The 20,489-nt window shown below is 38.9% G+C and overlaps 1 protein-coding gene across 3 annotated transcripts in view; it reads left to right on the forward strand.

The window, feature by feature from the left end:
• LOC132791857 (bifunctional heparan sulfate N-deacetylase/N-sulfotransferase) overlaps positions 1-20,489 on the forward strand; it is a 79,599-nt gene that overhangs the window by 49,813 nt on the left and 9,297 nt on the right. For all 3 annotated transcript variants that reach the window (XM_060800957.1, XM_060800955.1, XM_060800956.1), the window contains exon 3: positions 6,388-6,597. In XM_060800957.1, coding sequence (XP_060656940.1) covers positions 6,388-6,597 — 210 coding nt within the window. The remainder of the gene's footprint in view (positions 1-6,387; positions 6,598-20,489) is intronic.

Below are 20,489 nucleotides of genomic sequence, written 5' to 3' on the forward strand. Positions count from 1 at the left end.
CGACGCTTCGCTTTGCCGCTTTTTTGTGAAGTGTCTCAGCTGCGCGCATTCTCTCTTTGCGATTCTCATCGCATGTAATTCGTAGCAATTTCTTTTCATTGTATGCAAAGTGGAAAGAAACACGGAAGTGAGAAAGTGGGGGTGTGAGCAACGCTGGTTGTGATATTGAAGTGCGAATGACTTGCACAGCCAATGAAATTTATGCGAATAAGCAGACTACAGGCTACAGTTGAGCTTCTCTATAATGAACTGCGTTTAATTGGTATTTCCTTGCAGCTTATTAAAATTTTTTTTTGTTTGCGCTTTCATTTAAAGAGAGAAAGAGTTAAAAGACTGAAATTAAATTTCCATTTGATGGTTAGGCTTGCTATTTCAAACGCTTTGTATTACATTGTTCTTTATTAATACTTTATTAATACATTTCTTGATTATTCATATATTCTCCCAATTATTTTTTTCTCTACTTTCTACTAGTTTAATTGCCATTTTCCTAGCAGCATATTAAAAGTGCTAGTTGAAAGTGTAAAAACATTTCAAACCTTTTTTTAATGGCTTAAATTACATTTTTATGTATTTCATATTTAAGTTGGAAATTTAAAATCCTCAGACTTTTACTTCCAACATTTACCATTGCAAACAGCAATCTCCTGCAGCGTAAATAATTTAACTTTTTCGGTAAAGGCTTCTATTACATTGTTGAGTTTGTGATAGGTAAGATATTCAATATATGGAAACGATAAATGCTTAAAACCAAATTCCTACCAAAAATGTAATAGATTCCTATAAGCCTGCTCTCTATTTTGAAAATTTTTCTCTACTACCATCAATAGCACACTTAACACTTTTTGGGAAGACTTCCTAGTGAATTGTCTTGATAATTTTGTTCTTCAAAATATGTTGAATTGGAAACGATAAATACCTAAACAAAAAACGTTGTTATATTGTTATTCTTGATCAGCGTCAACAGCCGAGACGATATAGCCATGTCCGTCTGTCCGTCTGTCCGTCTGTCTGTCTGTCCGTCCGTCCGTATGAAACACTGGATCTCAGAGACTATAAGAGATAGAGCTATATTTGTTACAGTATTTGTTATGTTTGCACGCAGATCAAGTTTGTTTCAAATTTTTGCCACGCCCACTTCCGACCCCGCAAATCAAAAAAATCAAATAACAAGCGTAATTTTTAAGCTAGAGCTGCGAATTACTATAGTAGTTATGATTCCTGAAAATTTGGTTGCGATCAGATAAAACTTGTGGAAGTTATTAAGTAAATACTTTTGTATGGGCAAAAACGCCTACTTACTAGGGGTCTTAGTTGCTTTGGCCGACAATCTTGCACATTGTGCCGTTTATGGTATATTTAGAATGGTGTACTATATCGATATACCAAACATATCATTTGGTATATTTTTAGTATTTTTTTGTATTTTCGGTATATTTTGAAAATGATACCGCAATATTTTGGCTTTATTAAATTTGGGTAGCGGGTATCTCACAGTCGAGCACACTCGACTGTAACTTTCTTACTTGTTTTTCATATAGTACCAAAAATGTGATGGATCCCTCTAAGCCTGCTCTCTACTTCCTCTACTTATATCAATACTCTCCAGCAGCGTAAATAATTAGAAGCATAGCAAAAAGGCTTTTGCTAAGCTCTTGCTGCTGTTGCGGGAACCAATAGTAAATCCTTTGCTTTCAATTCTTATATAATCATCGAACTTTATCGTATTACAAGCAGCTTTTACAGCTTCGCTTCATCCTGGCTTGCCAGTGTAACCAAAACTTGCAGCGGTTATTGAATCATCGGCTCTCTCGGCGCTTCTCAGCATATCCAAATGGTTGCTTTTATCATTTCTTTTTTTTTGTACGTTTTGTATTGCATTGCGATTCGTTTTCTTTTCGCATTTGGAGCTTGAGCTGCTTTTTGCTTTTTCTGCGCTTTAGTTCAGTTTTTATTTTTTGGGAATGGAGAATAGTTTTATATGTATGCATATATCCAGCATATACATATATATCATTTGTATGGGTATGTAAAGCACACATCTTTGCGCTAGATTCGCCTTTTTATTATGCTACGTTATCCCAGCTGCATTACGTATGCGCTCCGTTGGCCGCGCGGCAGCTTCGGCTGCTGCTTTCACTGCTTCTGCTGCTACTGCTGCTGCTGCTGCATTTGCTACTTTGCAAATTTATTACAAATTTTTACATACGATTTATTGTTTGAGCGTGCCGCCCCTCAACGTTGGGCGAGACGTTTGCGGGTTTTCTATTACGCTCGCAGGCGTGGCTCTGGCCTTAAAGCCTGGCACATAAAATTCCACTGAATTGCGAGTCCCCACAGCGTGATGAGTGTGTGAGTGTGTGCTTCTGTGTGTGCGCGCACGATTTTCAATAAAAAGCAGCCAACAGAGAGAGAAAGAGCGAGAGAGAGTATTGTGTCTTCAAGTTGACTAATAAGTTCTGGCCACGATGATTGCCGCTGCGACAACACAGCTCAGCACAGCTCAACACAGTAAAGTAGAGAGTGCAACATTTGCGTGCCGCCGCTTGCCAAGTTTGTTGCACGCCCGCATAAATAACACGTCGCAAATGCATAAACTGACTTTTTGTTGCCTAATTTATGCAGCACAAAAGACGAAAGCAACGCCCATCACCCATCTCGTTTTGTGGCTGCCGCCTCGTTTTGTACGTTGCACGTTGCACGCTGTGTCCAGGCTGTAGAAACGGAAACGGAAATTTTGTGCTGTGCACAAATAAATCAGCGAATGGCGAAAAGCGCCTGAAAACAGGCCAGAACAGGTTGTGAGCCGACTCCGACTCAAACTGTTTGCTTGTTTTCCCTGTTTTCGGGCTGCCTGATGTTCCGCTGGTCTCTGCTGGCTGTGGATGCCTTGCCTTGCCTCGCCTTCTTGCATGCCACGCAAATGTTGCACGAAATGCAAACACGGTGCTGCAACCCGAATTTCTTCATCAGACTCACGAAAGAACCACAAAAGTGTTTCAAAAGTATAAGCTGCTCAAAGTGGAGCTATAACGAACAGTAAATGCTCTGAATTTTCGAAACTATGTATAATTAATAATCACAAAGCTTTGGTAGTGCATTTCCACTGAAGTGCCACAAAAGCTTAAAGCACCAACAACCATTGACAAAGCTTTTCTTAAATTAAAAAGCATATACATTAATTATTAACAGCTTAAAGCTCTAGCATGCATTTGCTACCTATAACTTGGTTTAAAGTAAACCAAGACATTGATTGAACAGCAAACATATTTTTAACATATGTTTGACTAACCAAATGCAAATCATCTTTCATAAACTTGCACAAATAATTAGAAAGCTTTGCAAGCTCATGAACATTGAGCTCAAAGCTGGCGGATTTACTATTTAGAACTAAATTGAAATTGAATAGGCGGCTTAAGTAAGCATTTAAATATTCAGATTTTATTTTAAGAAATATTTAGAAAGAATGAAATATTTTGCAGCTGAAATAATGCAGAAAAAACATTTACTAAATTGTAGCAAAATATTACCAATAAATCTTGAGATTTAAATTATCCACAAAATATTTACTTTTTACTTAAGAAATATTTCGAATTTATAAATTATTTGGCAACCGAAAAATCACTATAATATTTCCGTAAAATGAAGAATTAAATTCCAACAAAAGATTACTTAGAAATCACGTTGCACTTTAAGAAATATGGAAAACCATAATATGCACTTTGGTGCTGCATACTTTAAGCCGCCTTGAGCCAACTATTTGTGCATTTGCTAGGCAAACTAACTTGTTTCAGCTCGTTGACTGCAGGCGCAATTTTGCGTTAGTTGTTTGCGCTGATTAAGTATACAAATTTCTTGTGGCATTTACCTCAAGGGAAGCTTCTTGGCCAAAAAGTTTAATATATTAAAGATATTTCCCAGCGGCAGCTGATGGCCTCGTTTTCATTTTTTTGTTGTTCCTTGCTGGCGAATGCCAAATGAATTTGCCTGATTTATGGCGTTTCAAATGTCTTGTAGTTCGTTTAGTTTGCATGTTGTGCGATTACAGGGTATATGAAAAAGAAAACTTTTTGGTTGGGCCTGATATATTCGGGGGCGAAGTGTTTGCTCGCTCTCTTTTGCATTGCATTCTGTATAAATTTGTGAGTGTGAGAGGCTTTGCTGTGTGTGTGTATGTGTTTGTGTATTTGCTATCTAAATATTTTGTTTTGCCAGCACTAAAGTTTTGCCAACAGGAGAGAGAGAGAGAGAGAGGAAATGTGGCAGTAACAGCAACCAGGGCATTACTTGGCTTGTCCTTTCAGAGTTTGTCTTGCCGCATGCTAAAAGTATTTACATTTTTCATTGCAACTAGAAGGAGGCGTAGTAGTTGCATGTGCATAGCAAGGCTCGAAAGGGGCCAAAAGACTTTGGTACATTTGTGCTTGGGCTTGGCCTAATAGGTTTTTGTTAATTTTTGGGGATTTCTGCTTGAAAGGGGCTCAAAGGACTTTAACACATGTTGCCTTTGTCAGAGTCCTTGTAGTCCTTGTTGTTGCCCTTTATGGCTGCAGACTGCTGTTGGTGCCCAGGTGCGGCAGTCAGGATATGTGAAAATTGCATAAGACCCATATAATAAAATGCTTTGCCACCAAATGAAATGAAAAAGACCAGAGATGAGAGCTGAGCGCAGTTCAAAGGTGAGGCTGGACAATGAACGCAGAAAACATAATGGGAGAAAAAGTTTCGTCGACTGAAGTCAACTGAGCCCCTCTGAGTCAGCTCAGTTTTCAGCTGAGCTCCTTGTTGTCCTGTTTGTTGGCTTGTTAATGAGTCGCAATGCAAATGAAGATATGTGGCAACAACAGACTGCAACAAAACAAAACAGAACAACACAACGCAGCAGCAGCTGCTGAAGACAATAACAATGTTGGGGTCCATTGTATTGGCAGCAGTTTGCTTTTGTTTGTCATATTGCGCATACGCAACGTTGTTGCCTTCCTGCGTTGTTGCGGCTCCTTCTGTTTGGCTGACTTGCCACAGATTATTTCTGTGCACACACACACACCCCACATTTGGGTTGCAAACTACAGACTGCAGCTGCAGCTGCTGCTGCTCGACTAATTAAATACAAAAACGGAGGAAAAAATAAATGCCGAGCTCTACTCGTCTTTCCTTATGCTTTTCAAATAGGTTTTTCTTTATAACTGCCATTGCAATGTGGCGCAAACTGTGCAGTGCATTTTGCTTATACGACTATTGCGGATGAATGGCGTGGCAGCAACTACTACTGAAAAACTAAAACTACTATGAGTAATGTTTAGTGCAACCAGCTTTGACCTTTGATGCGCTGCATGGCGTTGTCCTTAGCACTGAATTTTTTCTTATTTGCTTGGCTTGAAGCAGCTGTAAGTGAAGTCAACACTTTAAATTGAAAGCTGTTATTAAATAGATAAATATTTGCACAGCACATTGATTTTGACTGAACACTCAATAAAGAAACATAGTGAGGCGTGTGAATTAATAATCATTTTGGGCAGATTTATCTTCCAATTATATGTTTAATGGTGTGCTTTCATTTAATTGATGAATTTATTTAGAGCACATTGATTTCGATTTGACGTTCAATTAAGAAACGAATTTAACAAATTTAATTAAAATTTATCTCTAATTTACACTTTGAAGTGAGCGCTGTTAAACATTTAGTGAATTTGAATTGAATATGAATTCATTGTCAATTAAGAAACGAAGCTAACAAAGCGAATTAATAATAATCAGAGCATTTATGGAGTTTTCTCTTACAGTTGCACTTTGAACTGAGCGCTGTTGGCAAAGCTATTCATTGAATCTATTCACAGTCTTTGGTCTCTTATCTAACACTCAATTAACAAGAAAAAAAAAGTTAAATGAAGCGCTGTTTGAAAATAGCATTTATAGATTAATAAACAGTTCACTTATGCAGCTTAATCTTTCAATTACACTTTGAATGGTGAACTAGAAAAAGAAACGGACTTGTTGGGTTTGCTCTCATTAGAATATAGTTCAAGTTGACTCTAAAAATTAAGAGCGAAAGAAAAAGTTAATCAAATAAAACTGCAGTAGAATTTTGATGCTTTAATTCTCAATAAAGAAACAAAGTTAACATTATGAAAGACACAGTTAAAAAGTGTAGCATACTTTTTAGCGTCCGTGAATCAAACAAAGCTGCAGTCATTTCTACTGTTTAGCTATCGAACTAAACACTTTGAATTGAGATGGAATTATAAATAAAATAAAACACACAATTACGCTTTAAAGTAATCTTTTTAATGCATCTATCTAAATTTATATACTTTTATTAAACATCAAACCTTAAGGACTAAACTACTTGAATTAAATTTTAATACTTGTTATTTCTTTTTCTTGCAGTCTCATTCAACGTGACACTCATCCAGCGCCCATCATCAACTGCCGCATGATGAACTCCGCTGGGAAACATATAAGAGATGCTTCGCCAGCGCCAGATCATCGATCGGAGGCGAGACTTCGCATCGATCCCAAGGTGCTGGTGTTTGTGGAGACAACGTATTCGGGCTTGGGACGGGACATTGCCGAGTTGCTGGTCTACAATCGCATCAAGTAAGTTGGCGACGCGCTCGAATGAATGAGTGAATGAAGAAGAATGTGCTTGGAGGAATGCTAAAGAGGAACCATAGACAATTAGCTCAGACAAATTTGCATAATTGCAAAAGGCAACGATGCAATTATTGCGCCCCGAAAGTGACTCCATGCAACCGGAAGTGGCAGCGTAACCGACACCAGAAATGAATTGCGAACGCAGCCAAGTGCCAAGTGGCACCCGGCAAGCTGCCATCTATCTTGGCTCGTTCATCTCTTCCTGCAGCTCGAGCTTTTGCTACTGCTGCTTGCTCTGCTCTACTCTCTGCTCTGCTCTGTGTCTGCGAGTGGCTATTGTCAATGTTGACCCAATTTGGGCAACTGGCCATAAAAAGGCAGGTTATGAAATTAATGCTGCTCTGGCTGGCTGGCTGCTGGTTGCTGGTTGCATGCTGCAGGCAAACCGGAGTGAAGCAAGCAAAGCATTCCGAGTTTAATTGGCAACTTATGCTTTTGTGGTCGAGTGGCCACCGCCTTTAACTCTCCTCCCTCCTTCTTTCCCCTCTCTGGACTTTATTCTATCTCTTTAGGCAACCGGAAACCGCCAGCGTCATGTCTCTTCGTCTAGGTTTTTCTTTTTTCTACTACTATTACTAGAGAGCTATCCACATCTTACCTGCAAAACCTTCTGGCGGGCAAACAAGTCAGCATTTCTTTGCTGCCTTTTGCCGTAGATACTCTCTCTATAACATAAGGGGTTATAACTTTGCCAAACAGTTGCGCAAAGCTCTTGAATTTTAATGAGCTTTCGCTTTTGCGGCTTCCAAACTTTTGTCTCTCTAATCTTGTTCCGCTTTTCGAAAATTAGTTTCCGGCATCATTTCAATTGCATTTATTATATACGCTCACATTCGCATTGGCATCTTCACATTTTCAAATAAACGCAATTATGCTTATTTTCAGCACTTGAAATTGTTAATGAGCTTCGACAACGAACGTTTAGCATACAACTCATGAAGTTTTGATAACTATGCCACCGCAAAACTATGCTCTTTGAAGTTTCTAAAACTGGTAATGCGCTTAGTCAAATTTTAAATCGTCGCAATTTAAATTCATTTGACGCTGATTACCATAAGAGCAGCATAACTTTGTTTGAGCGAATAAAATTGTTTGAACATTGCATGTTATTCTCAAATTTGTATGTGGCGCTTTGGAGTCTTATTCATATACTTTTAAATCCTAGTTTAACTCGTTCAATTTATAAATTCTTTATGAAATACAATTGGCTTGTACCTCTTTCTTTAATATAATGAATTTAATTATTTTTTTTGGCATGAATGAATGCAATTTTTGAATTTTTCTGAAGCAGTATTTTAATTATAATTTTCCTGTTTTTACTCATGATAAAGCACTCGGCAAGAATAAATAAATATATTTTATTATTCTTTAGGAGCGGTTTACGATTTGTATTAACTTCTATCTTTATCTATCCCTCTTCGCCTCATTCACTGAAGATGAAGATGAGTGCCAATAGTTTTTATAATTTTTAACACTTTCCGGAACACTGGTATGTTACAATATGTTATGCTTACAACATTTCCGCTAATAGTGAGAATATGTTTCACTCAAAATACGTGTTAGGGTTATTTGACAAAAAATAAAATAAATATGTGAGAATTTTCTCGTTGTCACATTTTATGGTGTACAAAAACTTTTGGCGCAATTATCCTGAATTTAAAAACAAAATTCAGTCCCAAAAGGGTTAAGAAAGATGAGATTATAATGCACTTTTTTGTCACTTATAATTAAGTAACTTTTAAATATATGTTATATATTATTTGTGCAGGAAAAGTAAAGAATAAATAATGAAATTCCCAAGACGCTCTCTTCTTGTTTCCTTTTCTTGCTTGCTTGCTCTCTTTTATATTTAAGTTACTTTTAATATTCAAAATTATTTAGTTCTACTCTTGCCATATTGTCAAATTTACAGCAGTTGCTTTGTCTCCCTCTTATTTACTCACTCTCTGTCAAAGGAAGAGTGCACCTAGCTGTAAATCATCTGTAGTCTTACGTAGATTACAATGCTCTCGCTATCTGTCTCCCTCCCACTTTATTGCATATGTAAGCAAGTTAGAGTTGAGCTTTGACTTAGTTGTCAAGCTGGCAAGCTTTGTTGCCTGAAAATTGGCTAGAATAGAGAGAGAGCAGGCTTAGCTGGAAGTGTATATTATACTCGTGTCCAGAGCATGTAAGCGTCGTATTGCGCCATTATTCCAATTACTTCCCACACACTCCAACACACTCCAACACACACCCACACACTCCCCCACACACACACTCAAACACCTCGACTGCCCTTTTGCCCAATGGGCACAAAAAGCAATTCTTTGGCTGGAGAGAATGCTTTGTATGAGCTGGTGGCCGCAATGACCGCAGGCGGCAGCCTCCTGAAAAACCGCAATTATAAAACCAGCTGGACAGCGGGGGCGCTGTTTGCAATGGGGGCGTGGCAAGGGGGAGACGTTGCTATACCAACTTTTCAATAACATTTTTTTTCTATATATACATATAGAGTATACTATATATAGAGAAGCATTCCATTTGACTTTATTTTTTTATTTCACACTTTTCACTTTTACATGGGAGAAATTAAGGGCACGTGTGCAAATTGCGGTTATAAGGCGTCACAAGCAGTTGCAGCACAGCACAGCGCATAGAAATGTTCATGTGGAAAGGGGCGGAGAGGACAACTTACAAGTCAAAAGGCTAAAAATTTCAATTTGCTGCTGCTTTGTTGATGTTGTCGGTGCTCTCGAGAGTCGAGTCGAGAGAAGTAGAGAGCTCAGCTCAGCTCCGGAGTACGCTTTGTGTTATATAATTAAATTTCGTCGTTATAGCCAAACTACGAGTAACTCTCCAAGGATGTTTGCCTAGGATCTGTTGCGAGTATTGCCGCTGTCAGGCCAAGTGCTTCAACTCTAATGAGATTTCAAGTGCAAATACGAGAAGTCTCCAGCTTGAGCTGGCGGCTTCTCTGTCACCCTCCAGCTACCTCGTGTCTACCTCTCCCATTGTCTCTAGTCGAATATGCAACAGACTTGCTTCTCATCGACCTAATCAGTGCACTGTTGTGTATGCGTATGCGTGTGTGTGAGTGTGTGTGTCGTTGTTATGCGCTTATCAATGACTTCATTAGTGCTCTAGAGTTGACTGCAACACAAAACTTGGCCAGAGTCAGAGACAGAGAGAGCTAACAAATTCCATTAACATTACGAGATAGCTCTCCATCTCATTACAGTTAATGACTGTCTCTATATTTCTCTCCGCAATCTCGGCGTATGCGTATGTGAGTGCGTTGCATGGAGTGCGTTCCATGTGTGTGTGTGGCAGGTGCTACTTAATTAACAATTATTTATGAGCATGCGTCGCGCAACGCTGCAAATTGCACCCAAGTTGCCACTCAATTAGCTGACTGAAAAATGCGCTCGTTGACTCGACGAGACACACAATCTACACATGCGAAAAAGAGAAGAGAAAAGAGAGAGAATGAAAGAGAAGGAGAGTGGATGTGTGTGTATGTGTGTGTGTGTGTGTGGGAGGGACAGTTAATTGTGAGTGCCCTTTGCACACCTATGCCTTGTGTGCCCCAATTAGCTGCAGCCCAAAATCCTGATGTGGCCCACCAGCCAATTGATTGATTGCCAAGCTACAGCCAGCTGCCAGCTGCCAGCTGCTGCTCCTCTCTCTGCCTCTGCCTCTTCCTCCCCCTCCACCCCTCTCTCTTTGCGTTGCCAGTCAATTTTGTGCTTGAGCAGCGCAGACAAATGGCATTGCCCTGCGAGCGAGGCAAATTTGAACTGCCAAACAGCGCCTAAAAGTATGCAAAAGTTTTTGCAAAGCATACAACTTTTTATGCCCAAAAGGCAAGTAAAAAAAGGGAGAGAAGAGGACGGCGAAGAAGAGCTCTGAAAGAGGCTTTTGGCGCGTACCGGACTACAAGTGGCCCCAAAAGCATTAACACGCCAAGTTGGCTGCCGATGTTGGCATCTAATGCGCCGTGAAATTCTAATGGAATTTCCTAGGTAATTACGCGAGCCCAAAAGGCAGCAGCGCAGCATCGTCGGCATAGACGATGTCTTGACGCGCTTTTATTAAATTGCCATTGCCATTGCCACGCCCACATTATGCGGGTAATAGCTACTTAACCTTATTTTCAATTTTTGATTTGGCTTTTGTGCTAGGCACAAACGCATGCAACGCTCTCCCTTCCACGCTAATAACATCAGTCAGCCAAGCAGCAGGAGCCAAGTCAACAGCATGGCAGAATGGCAGCATGCAGCATGGTAGCAGGAAGTCATCAGCAGTCTTGTTATCATTTGCCCCATGTATGGGAGTGTGTGTGGGTGACTGAATAATGTAGCATGCTTTGCGGCGCAGCCATAGAACCTGCGCTCATCCTTTTGTTGGGTTTCGCACGGCGCTGATTGCGCCACTGGGAGCCCAAAAAGTTTTAAAACGCGAAATGGCGAAAGGCGAACGGCAACCAACCAACCCACAACAACAACGACGACGAGTCTACTCGAACCAAATAGCAGCCAAACCAGCGCCACAACAACCACCTTCAACAGCAGAGCAGCAGAAGCAGCAGCAGCAACAAAAACAGCAGCAGCAATAGCAACATCAGCAATTGCTTCGCTTCTGCTTGGCGCTGACGTCAATTCACAGCAGCAGCAAACACATGGTGAACGCCATAAACAGCCACCACAATTGGATGCTTGCCATGGCAACGTCACGCGACTTGGCTGCTGCTTCAGTTTCCTCTCTTACTCTGCACCACTCTTTGGGCTTCCTCCACTCTGGCAGCTGCCACAACTCCTTGGCTCGTCATAATCACACCCTTTTGCGCCAATGTTTACTTTAATAATGTCGCGGAAAATTTTTATTTTCAATTTTTCACAAGTCAATGGAGTTAACCTGCAACATTTTATGGAACTGTGGGATGAAAAATCAGAGGCAGTGCACAAAAGTTTTGAGAATTTTTCGAATAACCTCAATGAACTTAAATCTGAATATTAAAGTTAAAGCAAATTAGAATAGAAGTAGGAATAATAGGTATTAGAATAGTTATGGGAATAAAATGAAGTATAGAAAGAATAAAATGAATAGGATTAGGAATATGAAAAGAAATAAATACAAATTCAAATTAGATTTAGAATAGTTAAGAACAAAACAAGTCTAAGTAATATAACTAGAAATATTAGGTTGGCCAAAAAGTCTTGCAATATTTTTATTGAATTTTCAATTGTTCATAAAATTGGTTAGAATAATGCGATTTAAGTCAAATATGCGCCGTTTTGTTCGATGACGAGTTCCCAACGAGATGCCAACTTCATAATGCCCCCTCTTATAGAAGCTCGCTTTTCTATTGGCAAAAAAACTCGGAGAGCCAATTTTCACAGGACTCTCTTGTGGCCAATTTCCGACTACCAAGGTCGTTCGCCATGGACAGAAATAGGTGGTAATCACTTGGTGCGAGATCCGGACTATACGGTGGATGCAATAGAACCTCCCATCCGAACTCCCGGAGCTTCTGGCGCGTCACCAAAGATGTGTGTGGCCTGGCGTTGTCCTGATGGAAGACAATTCGGCCTCTGTTGACCAAAGATGGCCTCTTCTGCTTGAGTGCTGCATTCAAGCGGTCCAGTTGTTGGCAGTACAGGTCCGAATTGAGCGTTTGGCCATAGGAGAGCAGCTCATAGTGGATGATTCCCGCCAATCCCACCAAACACACAGAAGAACCTTCCTGGCCGTCAATCCAAGCTTGGCCACCGTCTGGGCAGCTTCACCGCTTTTCGACCACGACCGTTTGCGGTTCACGTTATCGTAAGTGATCCACTTTTCATCGCCAGTCACCATCCGCTTCAAAAACGGGTCGATTTTATTGCGATTCAGAAGCGATTCGCATGCATCCATACGGCCAAAAATGTTTTTTTGCGTCAAGTCGTGTGGCACCCATACATCTAGCTTTTTTTTTAATCCAAGCTTCTTCAAATGGTTTAAAACGGTTTGATGACTCATGCGAAGCTCTTGGCCGATGCTACGGGTGCTACTATGCCGATCTCTTTCGATCAATTCGGCGATTTTATCGCAATTTTCGACGACAGGCCTTCCGGACCGTGGCGCATCTTCGACCACCTCCGCACCAGAACGAAAACGTTGAAACCATCGTTGTGCGGTGGAAATGGAAACTGTATCGGGTCCATAAACTGCACAAATTTTATTGGCAGCATGAGTTGCATTTTTGCCTTTATCGTAGTAGTACTGTAAAATATGCCGTATTTTCTCTTTATTTTGCTCCATGTTTGTGACGCTATAACTCACGAACGACTCAAGACAAACAACAATAAATCAAACACGTGTTAGCGCGGGAAAAGAGCTTTCCAAAAAGGTATCGCATGAACCGATTCGATAAATAGAACTAGAACTACGCGCTTGCAAAGACACCTATCGGAAATACCGCAAGACTTTTTGGCCAACCTAATATGAATACTAATGGTAATAAACATAGGAATGCTGCATTTTTATAATAATTTGATTAAGATTATGATTATTAATAAATATAATACAGTAAATTAAATTATAAAAAAAGATAAGCTTGTTCCAAACGACGATTTGTGTTACCCAAAAATTAAGAAATCAGCTTAGTTACATTATCAGAAAATTTAATTATATAGAAACTTCTCACAAATTTATTTAACGGAATCAGTTCATAATTTTTCATCATTCATATATAAATTACTCCAATTCCTTAAACTTGGTATATTTAAAAGCATAGTATTATATTTTTTTTATTAAATCGTAAGGTATTAACCAAACCTTTCATTTGCAAAACTATGTTTGAGATCAACATAAAATACCAAATCAGAACTTGTAGAAATTTTATATATGAATATATCAAAACAAAGTGATAATTAAACATTTAAGAAGGCTATAGAGTACACTCAACTGTGAGATACTTGTAAAGTATACCAGATAGTCAATCAACCTAACTAGGAACTTTATTGGTAGCGTTTATAAAAACAGCATGACTGTAAAACTAAAATGGAATTTTTTTTATCCCACTGTGCCACAGCTAGAAGACGACCCCTGGCAAATATGACTATACAATAAAGTCAACGTGCATGTAACTATGCAAGTGTATGGGTGTGTCACTATGTGTGTGTGTGTGTGTTATGTTTATGTAAATGTGTGTGTGTGTGTGTGTGGCTGCGTGGTATAAATAAAAAATATTTTTCTCTAGCGCACTTGCCACGTGATGGGACATTGGCTGCTGTTATCGTTGTTGCCTGATGTTGCCGCCGTCGCTGCTGCTATTCTCAGATTGCCAACACAGACTCAAGAGAGATGGGCTGAGTCCTTTAGTCGAAGAAAGCAGCGCAGAAAGATGGGGGCAAGGTGCCCCGCCCTTTTTTTTGTGCTGTGTGACAAGTTGAGCTGGCCTGGGGTTGACTTTCTGCCACCGCCGTCGACGCTGCCGCCGTTTGTTGTTATTTTTCAACAAATTGGTTATTTTATTGAATTACTCAAGCAGCAGGCCGCCACGCCCCGCCCCCTCCGCTGCTTGAAAGGGGGCATGACACATGCGCCTCGTCTGATTATATTGGCCTAAGCAGGCGACGCTGTGGGAGACATTGTCGAGACGTTCGTTGTTCGTTGTTGCCGCACGACATCGTCGTCGTTGCGTGTCCTGAGCTGAGCCAGAGTCGAGCCTTAAGTAGTTTTGCCGCGTATAATAAATTTTCTAGTTTAAACTCATTTATTGCCCGCGCGACTCGACGCAGAGCTCGTTGCTGGCCAAGTCGTCTCTCGATGTCGTTGTTCCCCTTTTCTTTCTTCTTTGCTCCCCGCCGATGCCATATAATGGCCATTTGTTGTATAATTTTCACATTGTTTAGTGTCCCGAGCGTCGTCGAGTTGAGTTGCTTTCTGTGGCGTTGTTATTTATGATATATGTATGTATGGATTGCCACAAGCGAAACTGGCTTAAGGATAAGTTAAGGCAACCAAGGATTGTGTTTCCATTTCTAGAGTTGGCCACACGTACGTATACTTGATATTAAGTGCAAATTGTGGGTCATGTTAATGGCCAAAATAACTTAATTTGTGGCGAGGCCCAAAGAAAAAACCCTCACCATCAGCTAATAATTATGCAAAAGTCTGGCTGAAAGTTGTTAAGCTCACTCGATATATTGCTTAATGCTAAAGCTCTTAATGGATTGCAGCTCTGCAGAAAGAAGTTGAAACTAATTTAATGCCAAGGCTTGAGAATGTTTTTGTTTAATGCTTACAAATAGTTTTGGAGTTGAGTGTATATTGAAGTGCATCAAATAAATCGAGCTAATTCCGATTAGTTTAAATTACAATTTGCCAAGCAATTACTTACGGTTTTTCTTTTGTTTTGAAATTGCAGTTGGCTAATTGCAAATTGAAATTGCCTTATTCACGCTCACAAAGAGCTCATCAATTGCATTGTGGCCAAAAAGTTTTGCTCTTTAAGTTCTCTTCTGCTTAGCAAATAGTTTGCTATCGATTGCATGGCCAGACAATTAAACGTTTATTCAACTCGTTGGCACATTTTTTGGGTTTAATCGACGACGCACCAAAAGTTGTGGCACAGTTTTTGCTACCTATTTGCAACACGTGTTGTGAGTGTGTGGGTGTTATAAGAGAAAAAGCAGAGAAAAGGCGAGACAATTACGCAAGTTTTTGGCCAACAAATTGTTGGCCGCCTTAATTGCGACATTTTCTCCGGCAGCTAATCAGTTGGTTGAACTTTTAGGGGGTGACGAGAAAAGTTCTTCGGCCAGGTTATTGTGTGGCGCCACCTGCTTATGTGCCACCAAAAGAGATCAAATCTTGTCTCTCTGACGTCTTGATGCCACAAGCAAATATTGTGGATTTTTCGATTAGCGAGCGAGCGAGTGAGAAAGAAAGCAAGAGCTGCTCTATCTCAAGCCCGGCAGCTTAATTTCCTGACGCAAATATCAACAAGGCAAAGCCAACCGAAGATGGTGCCACCAAGTTGAAGCTGGCCCCTAAAGCGCTCTAATGAAATTACAGCACACAAAGCAAGGTGAGGGTGGAGTGAGGAAGGAAGAGGAAGGGGAGAAAGTGGAGTCGACACTCAGCTGGCGGTAGCTGAAAAAAGAGAAAGAGTGCAAGCCAAAAGTGCGCAAAGTGCGGGAAGTCAGGCTAAAACTAAGCTCATTTAATGCGCTGCATAAGCGACAAGCGACAGGCGAGGAGGGTGACTGCAACGGGTGGGGTGGAGAGAAGGGGAAGTTGCAAGACATTCAGGAAATAACTGCAGCAGCAACAAAGCAGCAACAGCGACGGCGACGTTAACAACTACAGCAAACAACAAACAAGCAGCTCATGTCGGCATTTGCAGTTTTACGTGCATCCTCAGGATAATTTAACACCTCGTACAAATGCAAACAAATGAGCGCCGAGCTGCCACACACACACATACATACATACACATGCACACACTCATGTGTGTAGGTTAAAAAAAACAAGCTTTATTTACTTGCAAGTAATACCCGTTAATGGGTTTTTAAAACAAATCCGCTGCGGGCCTCGTTTTCTCCCTGCTCTCCTCTCTCTTCGCTTCGCTTTTCCTCGGCTGAGTTTATCTTCGCACAGCAATTAAATTTCAAATATCAACAAACGCGTATGGGCGATTAAGTGAATAACAGAAAAACACACCGAGGAAAAGACAGAGAGAGAGTGTGAGAGCGAGAGAGAGATTGGCAAGTGTCATTATATAGTTAATTAAACAAACATTTGGCGCTGATAAAACGCTTTAATTAATGCTCCTCATGTCGAGGAGACTAACGAGGCGACGCATTGCGCTCTGCCGTTTAAATGCTCGACACCTTAAAAGTATGCTATTAAAAATGTTTAATTGCAACAAACAACCCGGGGTAACATCATTTTATGACGTGGTTAGTAACTGTAGTGAAAACCTATATGTTTGTGTGTTTTATTTTTAATCTTTGCTAAGATAATTCGTAAATGGTAGGAATATACATGTAATGTTAGGTTATATAGAAAACCTTTGATTGATAATATGTGTAAAGTACAGTTTGATTGATTTTAATAATACTGCCTCCTTTTGACGACTGATTTCGCAACGACTAACGACTGCCGCTGCATCTGTTCATCTTTTGACGACTTATAATTACTTCACACGAATGCTGTTTAAATTCTGACGATTGATGATCTTATACTGACTGACGATACCGATAGCTTCGTGCCTAATGCCAAACGATACCGATAGGGTCTATCGACTAGCCACCACAGTTATTACTCACATATGTTTATTTATTTGAGTTGGTTAAAAATACAGAAAAATAATACAAATTCTGGTCCTGGAAACACTACAGAATTTTTTCTCTTTTTATATAATAGTAAACACACTTCTTACAATTTTGTTAAATGAATATCATAGTATACGAATTTTGCTTTTTAATACATTTTCTTATAAAATGTGTTTTATTCTATTATTCCCAGTTTCATTTTAGATGCTGAATATCGTGTGTATTTTGTTAGGAAAAGCAACTTTGATTATCAACAATTATTTCGCAACTAGCAACTTTAACCACATTACATTTCATTGCATTCGAAAGTAAACTTAAATCTCTCCTAAACACTATTCAATAATTCATGCTATATCTTATAAAAATGCACAAAACAGTTACGTTTTAATCTACAAAATCGCAACACGCGATATTTGCCACTTCGTATATTTATTTTGCATTTTTTTCTAAACTGACTCTCGTGACACTTTTATCAAAACGCATGTGGATAGTTGAAAAGATTTTTGTTATTTCTAAATTGTTTTTATAAGTTAACCTTATCGTTTTTAGGAACGAAAACCAGATACAACAATATTCTGCATATATTTTTTGTCAACTGAATAACAATTCTTTATAACTTACAATATAAGTAAATATTTTATGTCAAATTTATAGAAAAGTAGTATCAATAAATATGCCAAGTCTTTAGTAATGTTTTGTTATATAAATATTATTTTTTAAAATTGAATTAAATATTTGTTGTCTTTTCATTGAAAGTGCTGCTCACCAAAGCAAATACTGCGGGAAAAAAGTAGGGTGAATTTCGAATTTACACTTAAAATTTTGAGTTAGTTCTTTTATCTTAAGTTGGCCGGATTGTTAGTGACATCTAAGCAAAATTTCAAGTCAATGCCATTATCTGTAATATATTTATTTCTTTGTTTACCAGATATAAATAATAAATTCTATTAAAAACTACCTTCATAAAAATCATCATTATTTCTTATAACTCGCTTTACTATAATTTCAAAAATTTTGTACTCCTTTTATAGAAAAGTACCACTATTATTTGTTTTTATCGTATGAATAATATGATGAAGAATTTCTTCAAAATGAAATATCTGTTGACTTCTCATTTAATAATCAAGCATAAAGTGAACTGTTATTACATTTTACCCAAACAAAATTTTCATTTTCACACACATGATGTTGACTTTGGTTTACCACGAAAAGCAAACTCAATGGTCACTTAATTTTTCCTAGTCACTTTAGTCACTTATCTCTCCGACGATGATGGTCACACTTTATGACATGACTTTATTAACTTGAGCTGCGATACGATATGCCAAACGAAGTGACCGTGTTGATCGGTTAACTTGATTTAAACTTTAACCCAAAGGTATTACAGTTAACTGACTGTGTCATAGGCCAATTCAGAGCTTTGTGTGTGTGTGTGTTGTGTGTAGTGTATCTGCATTGAGCGTATCGCATCTTTGACTCGCTTCAGTTAACTTTCCATTATTTTTCTTTTCGGCGTGCGATTTTTCAATATCCCCTCGGACAAACGGCCATTTTGAATGGTCTCCCATCGCTCCTTCGATGTCCTTTGGGTGGTGGTGGCGTTGCGGTACGGTGCGCGGTGTGTGCGCGTTTCTCCCTTTAGCCATGTGACACATGGTCTCGTGTTGACGCGCCATAAAATATGCAATGCATGCAGTATGTCAACCCCTCACCTCCGCCTCATATTTCTACCCCTCGTTGAACGTATCCATAACTCGAGCCTTGGGGGCCAAAAGTCGTGACGTTCTCTCCTGATTTTTTTTTTGCTTTGTCAAGCCCATCGCCTGAAAAAACTATCAATAATGTGGCACACCCACACACACACACATATACACGCTCGTACACAAATAGAGCGGGAGAGTATAAAATGTTTTGCCTTATGACTTTTATGCAGAGCGCGTCGAACGGCCACCTGCAAAATATTTTAATATGCTTCAGCGAATGCACATTGAAAAAACGAACGAACAGATCTCTTTTCTCTTCTTTTTTTTTGCACCAGAGGTAAAAATATTTACAATGTGAGCGACCCTTGCACCCTTCTCCCCTTGCTGAACCTGCCGCTGCATATCATATTCTTTTTTTTTGCGCTCTGATGTTTCGCTCGGATTTTACGTGGTTTGGCATATTGAATCAAGTTTGGCCAAGTTTTTAAGCTGTGCTCTGTTTTGGCAGCGTTCGTTCGTTGTTTAGCTTTAAGCCCGCTAAATGAACGCCAACAACTTTTAGCTTATATATAGTCTATATGTGTATATATAGTATATATATATACTAGCAAAGCTGAGCTCACACAACAGTTTTTGGTTGGGTTAGTTTCAGGTATCCGTTTCGCATTCAATCAACTGTAAATTCCATTGCATGCCAAATATTTTCATATTTATGCAAAACTATTTACGCACAGTCAAATCCCTTGCCACGGGTCGCAATTTACTACATATATATTCGAATATACATATATCGATGGGATTCCCCTTTCGTGCATTGCGGTGGCTTAGCGCCCGCATTGCTGCCGCTTGAATGTTTAAAATAATAATATTGGAATTGATTTTATTTATATTCATAGCTCCGAAATGTGCAATACAATTAATGGTTGAGGTTTGTCCAAATGCAAATTGAAAAAGAAAATGAGAAAATTTGTTTGTGTTTGTGTGTGTGCAACTGAAATATTTATGCATATTAATTAGTAAGTCAAGCGAGCGACATGTCAAAGTAAATTAGACAAAAGTATTTAATCAAATAGAGAGGTTTTCATATTTATTTTATATTATTTATCCAAAAGTAAATTAAAATCCCATTTCAAATTGAATTGTGTCGAGGTAAGCTTTGTGGCAATCTAAGATTGCAGGAGACAGAGTAAATGTCTTAATTAAAATACTCAATCAATCGAAGCACATGTTTTATTGAGGTCAGCTTATTAAAAGAGCATATTTATCTGCACTTTAAATCATGCTCAAGTAAATTCAAAGTATTTACACTTCTCCTAGTTATTAGGTTTGTGAGAAGTTTTTAAATAACTCCACAAATTAAACTTTCGTTTTTTGCAGTTTGCCAATTGAAAAGTAGTAAGAGTTTATTAAAAACCTCTCATAAACTTAATAACTAGGAGAAGTGTAAATGCTTTGAATTTACTTGAGCATGATTTGAAAAGAAATTGAAAAAGTGTCAATATTTATTTTAATTTCCTGATATGTGCATTGATATTTGTGGCTCAAATGTTTCGAAACACACTTTCTAATAGTAATTGAGAAATCTAAACATTGATTGTGGCACTTTCTCCAATTAAAATGAAATGCTGCAAATAAATTGTGGAAATATTCTGAATTTCTCTGCAGTGCATACGTTAACTTCTTTTGCCTGAATATTTTGCACTTTTCGTAGCAATTCACAAGCAAGAATTTATTGAGAATTTTGACATATATTTAAGACTCGTAGCTTGTTGACTTCAGCATTTTTTCCTTTATTTTCATTCTGCCTTTTCCAATTTTATTTGACCGT

The sequence above is a fragment of the Drosophila nasuta genome, chromosome 3 (genome assembly GCF_023558535.2).
Source record: "Drosophila nasuta strain 15112-1781.00 chromosome 3, ASM2355853v1, whole genome shotgun sequence".
Taxonomy (NCBI): Eukaryota; Metazoa; Arthropoda; class Insecta; order Diptera; family Drosophilidae; genus Drosophila; species Drosophila nasuta.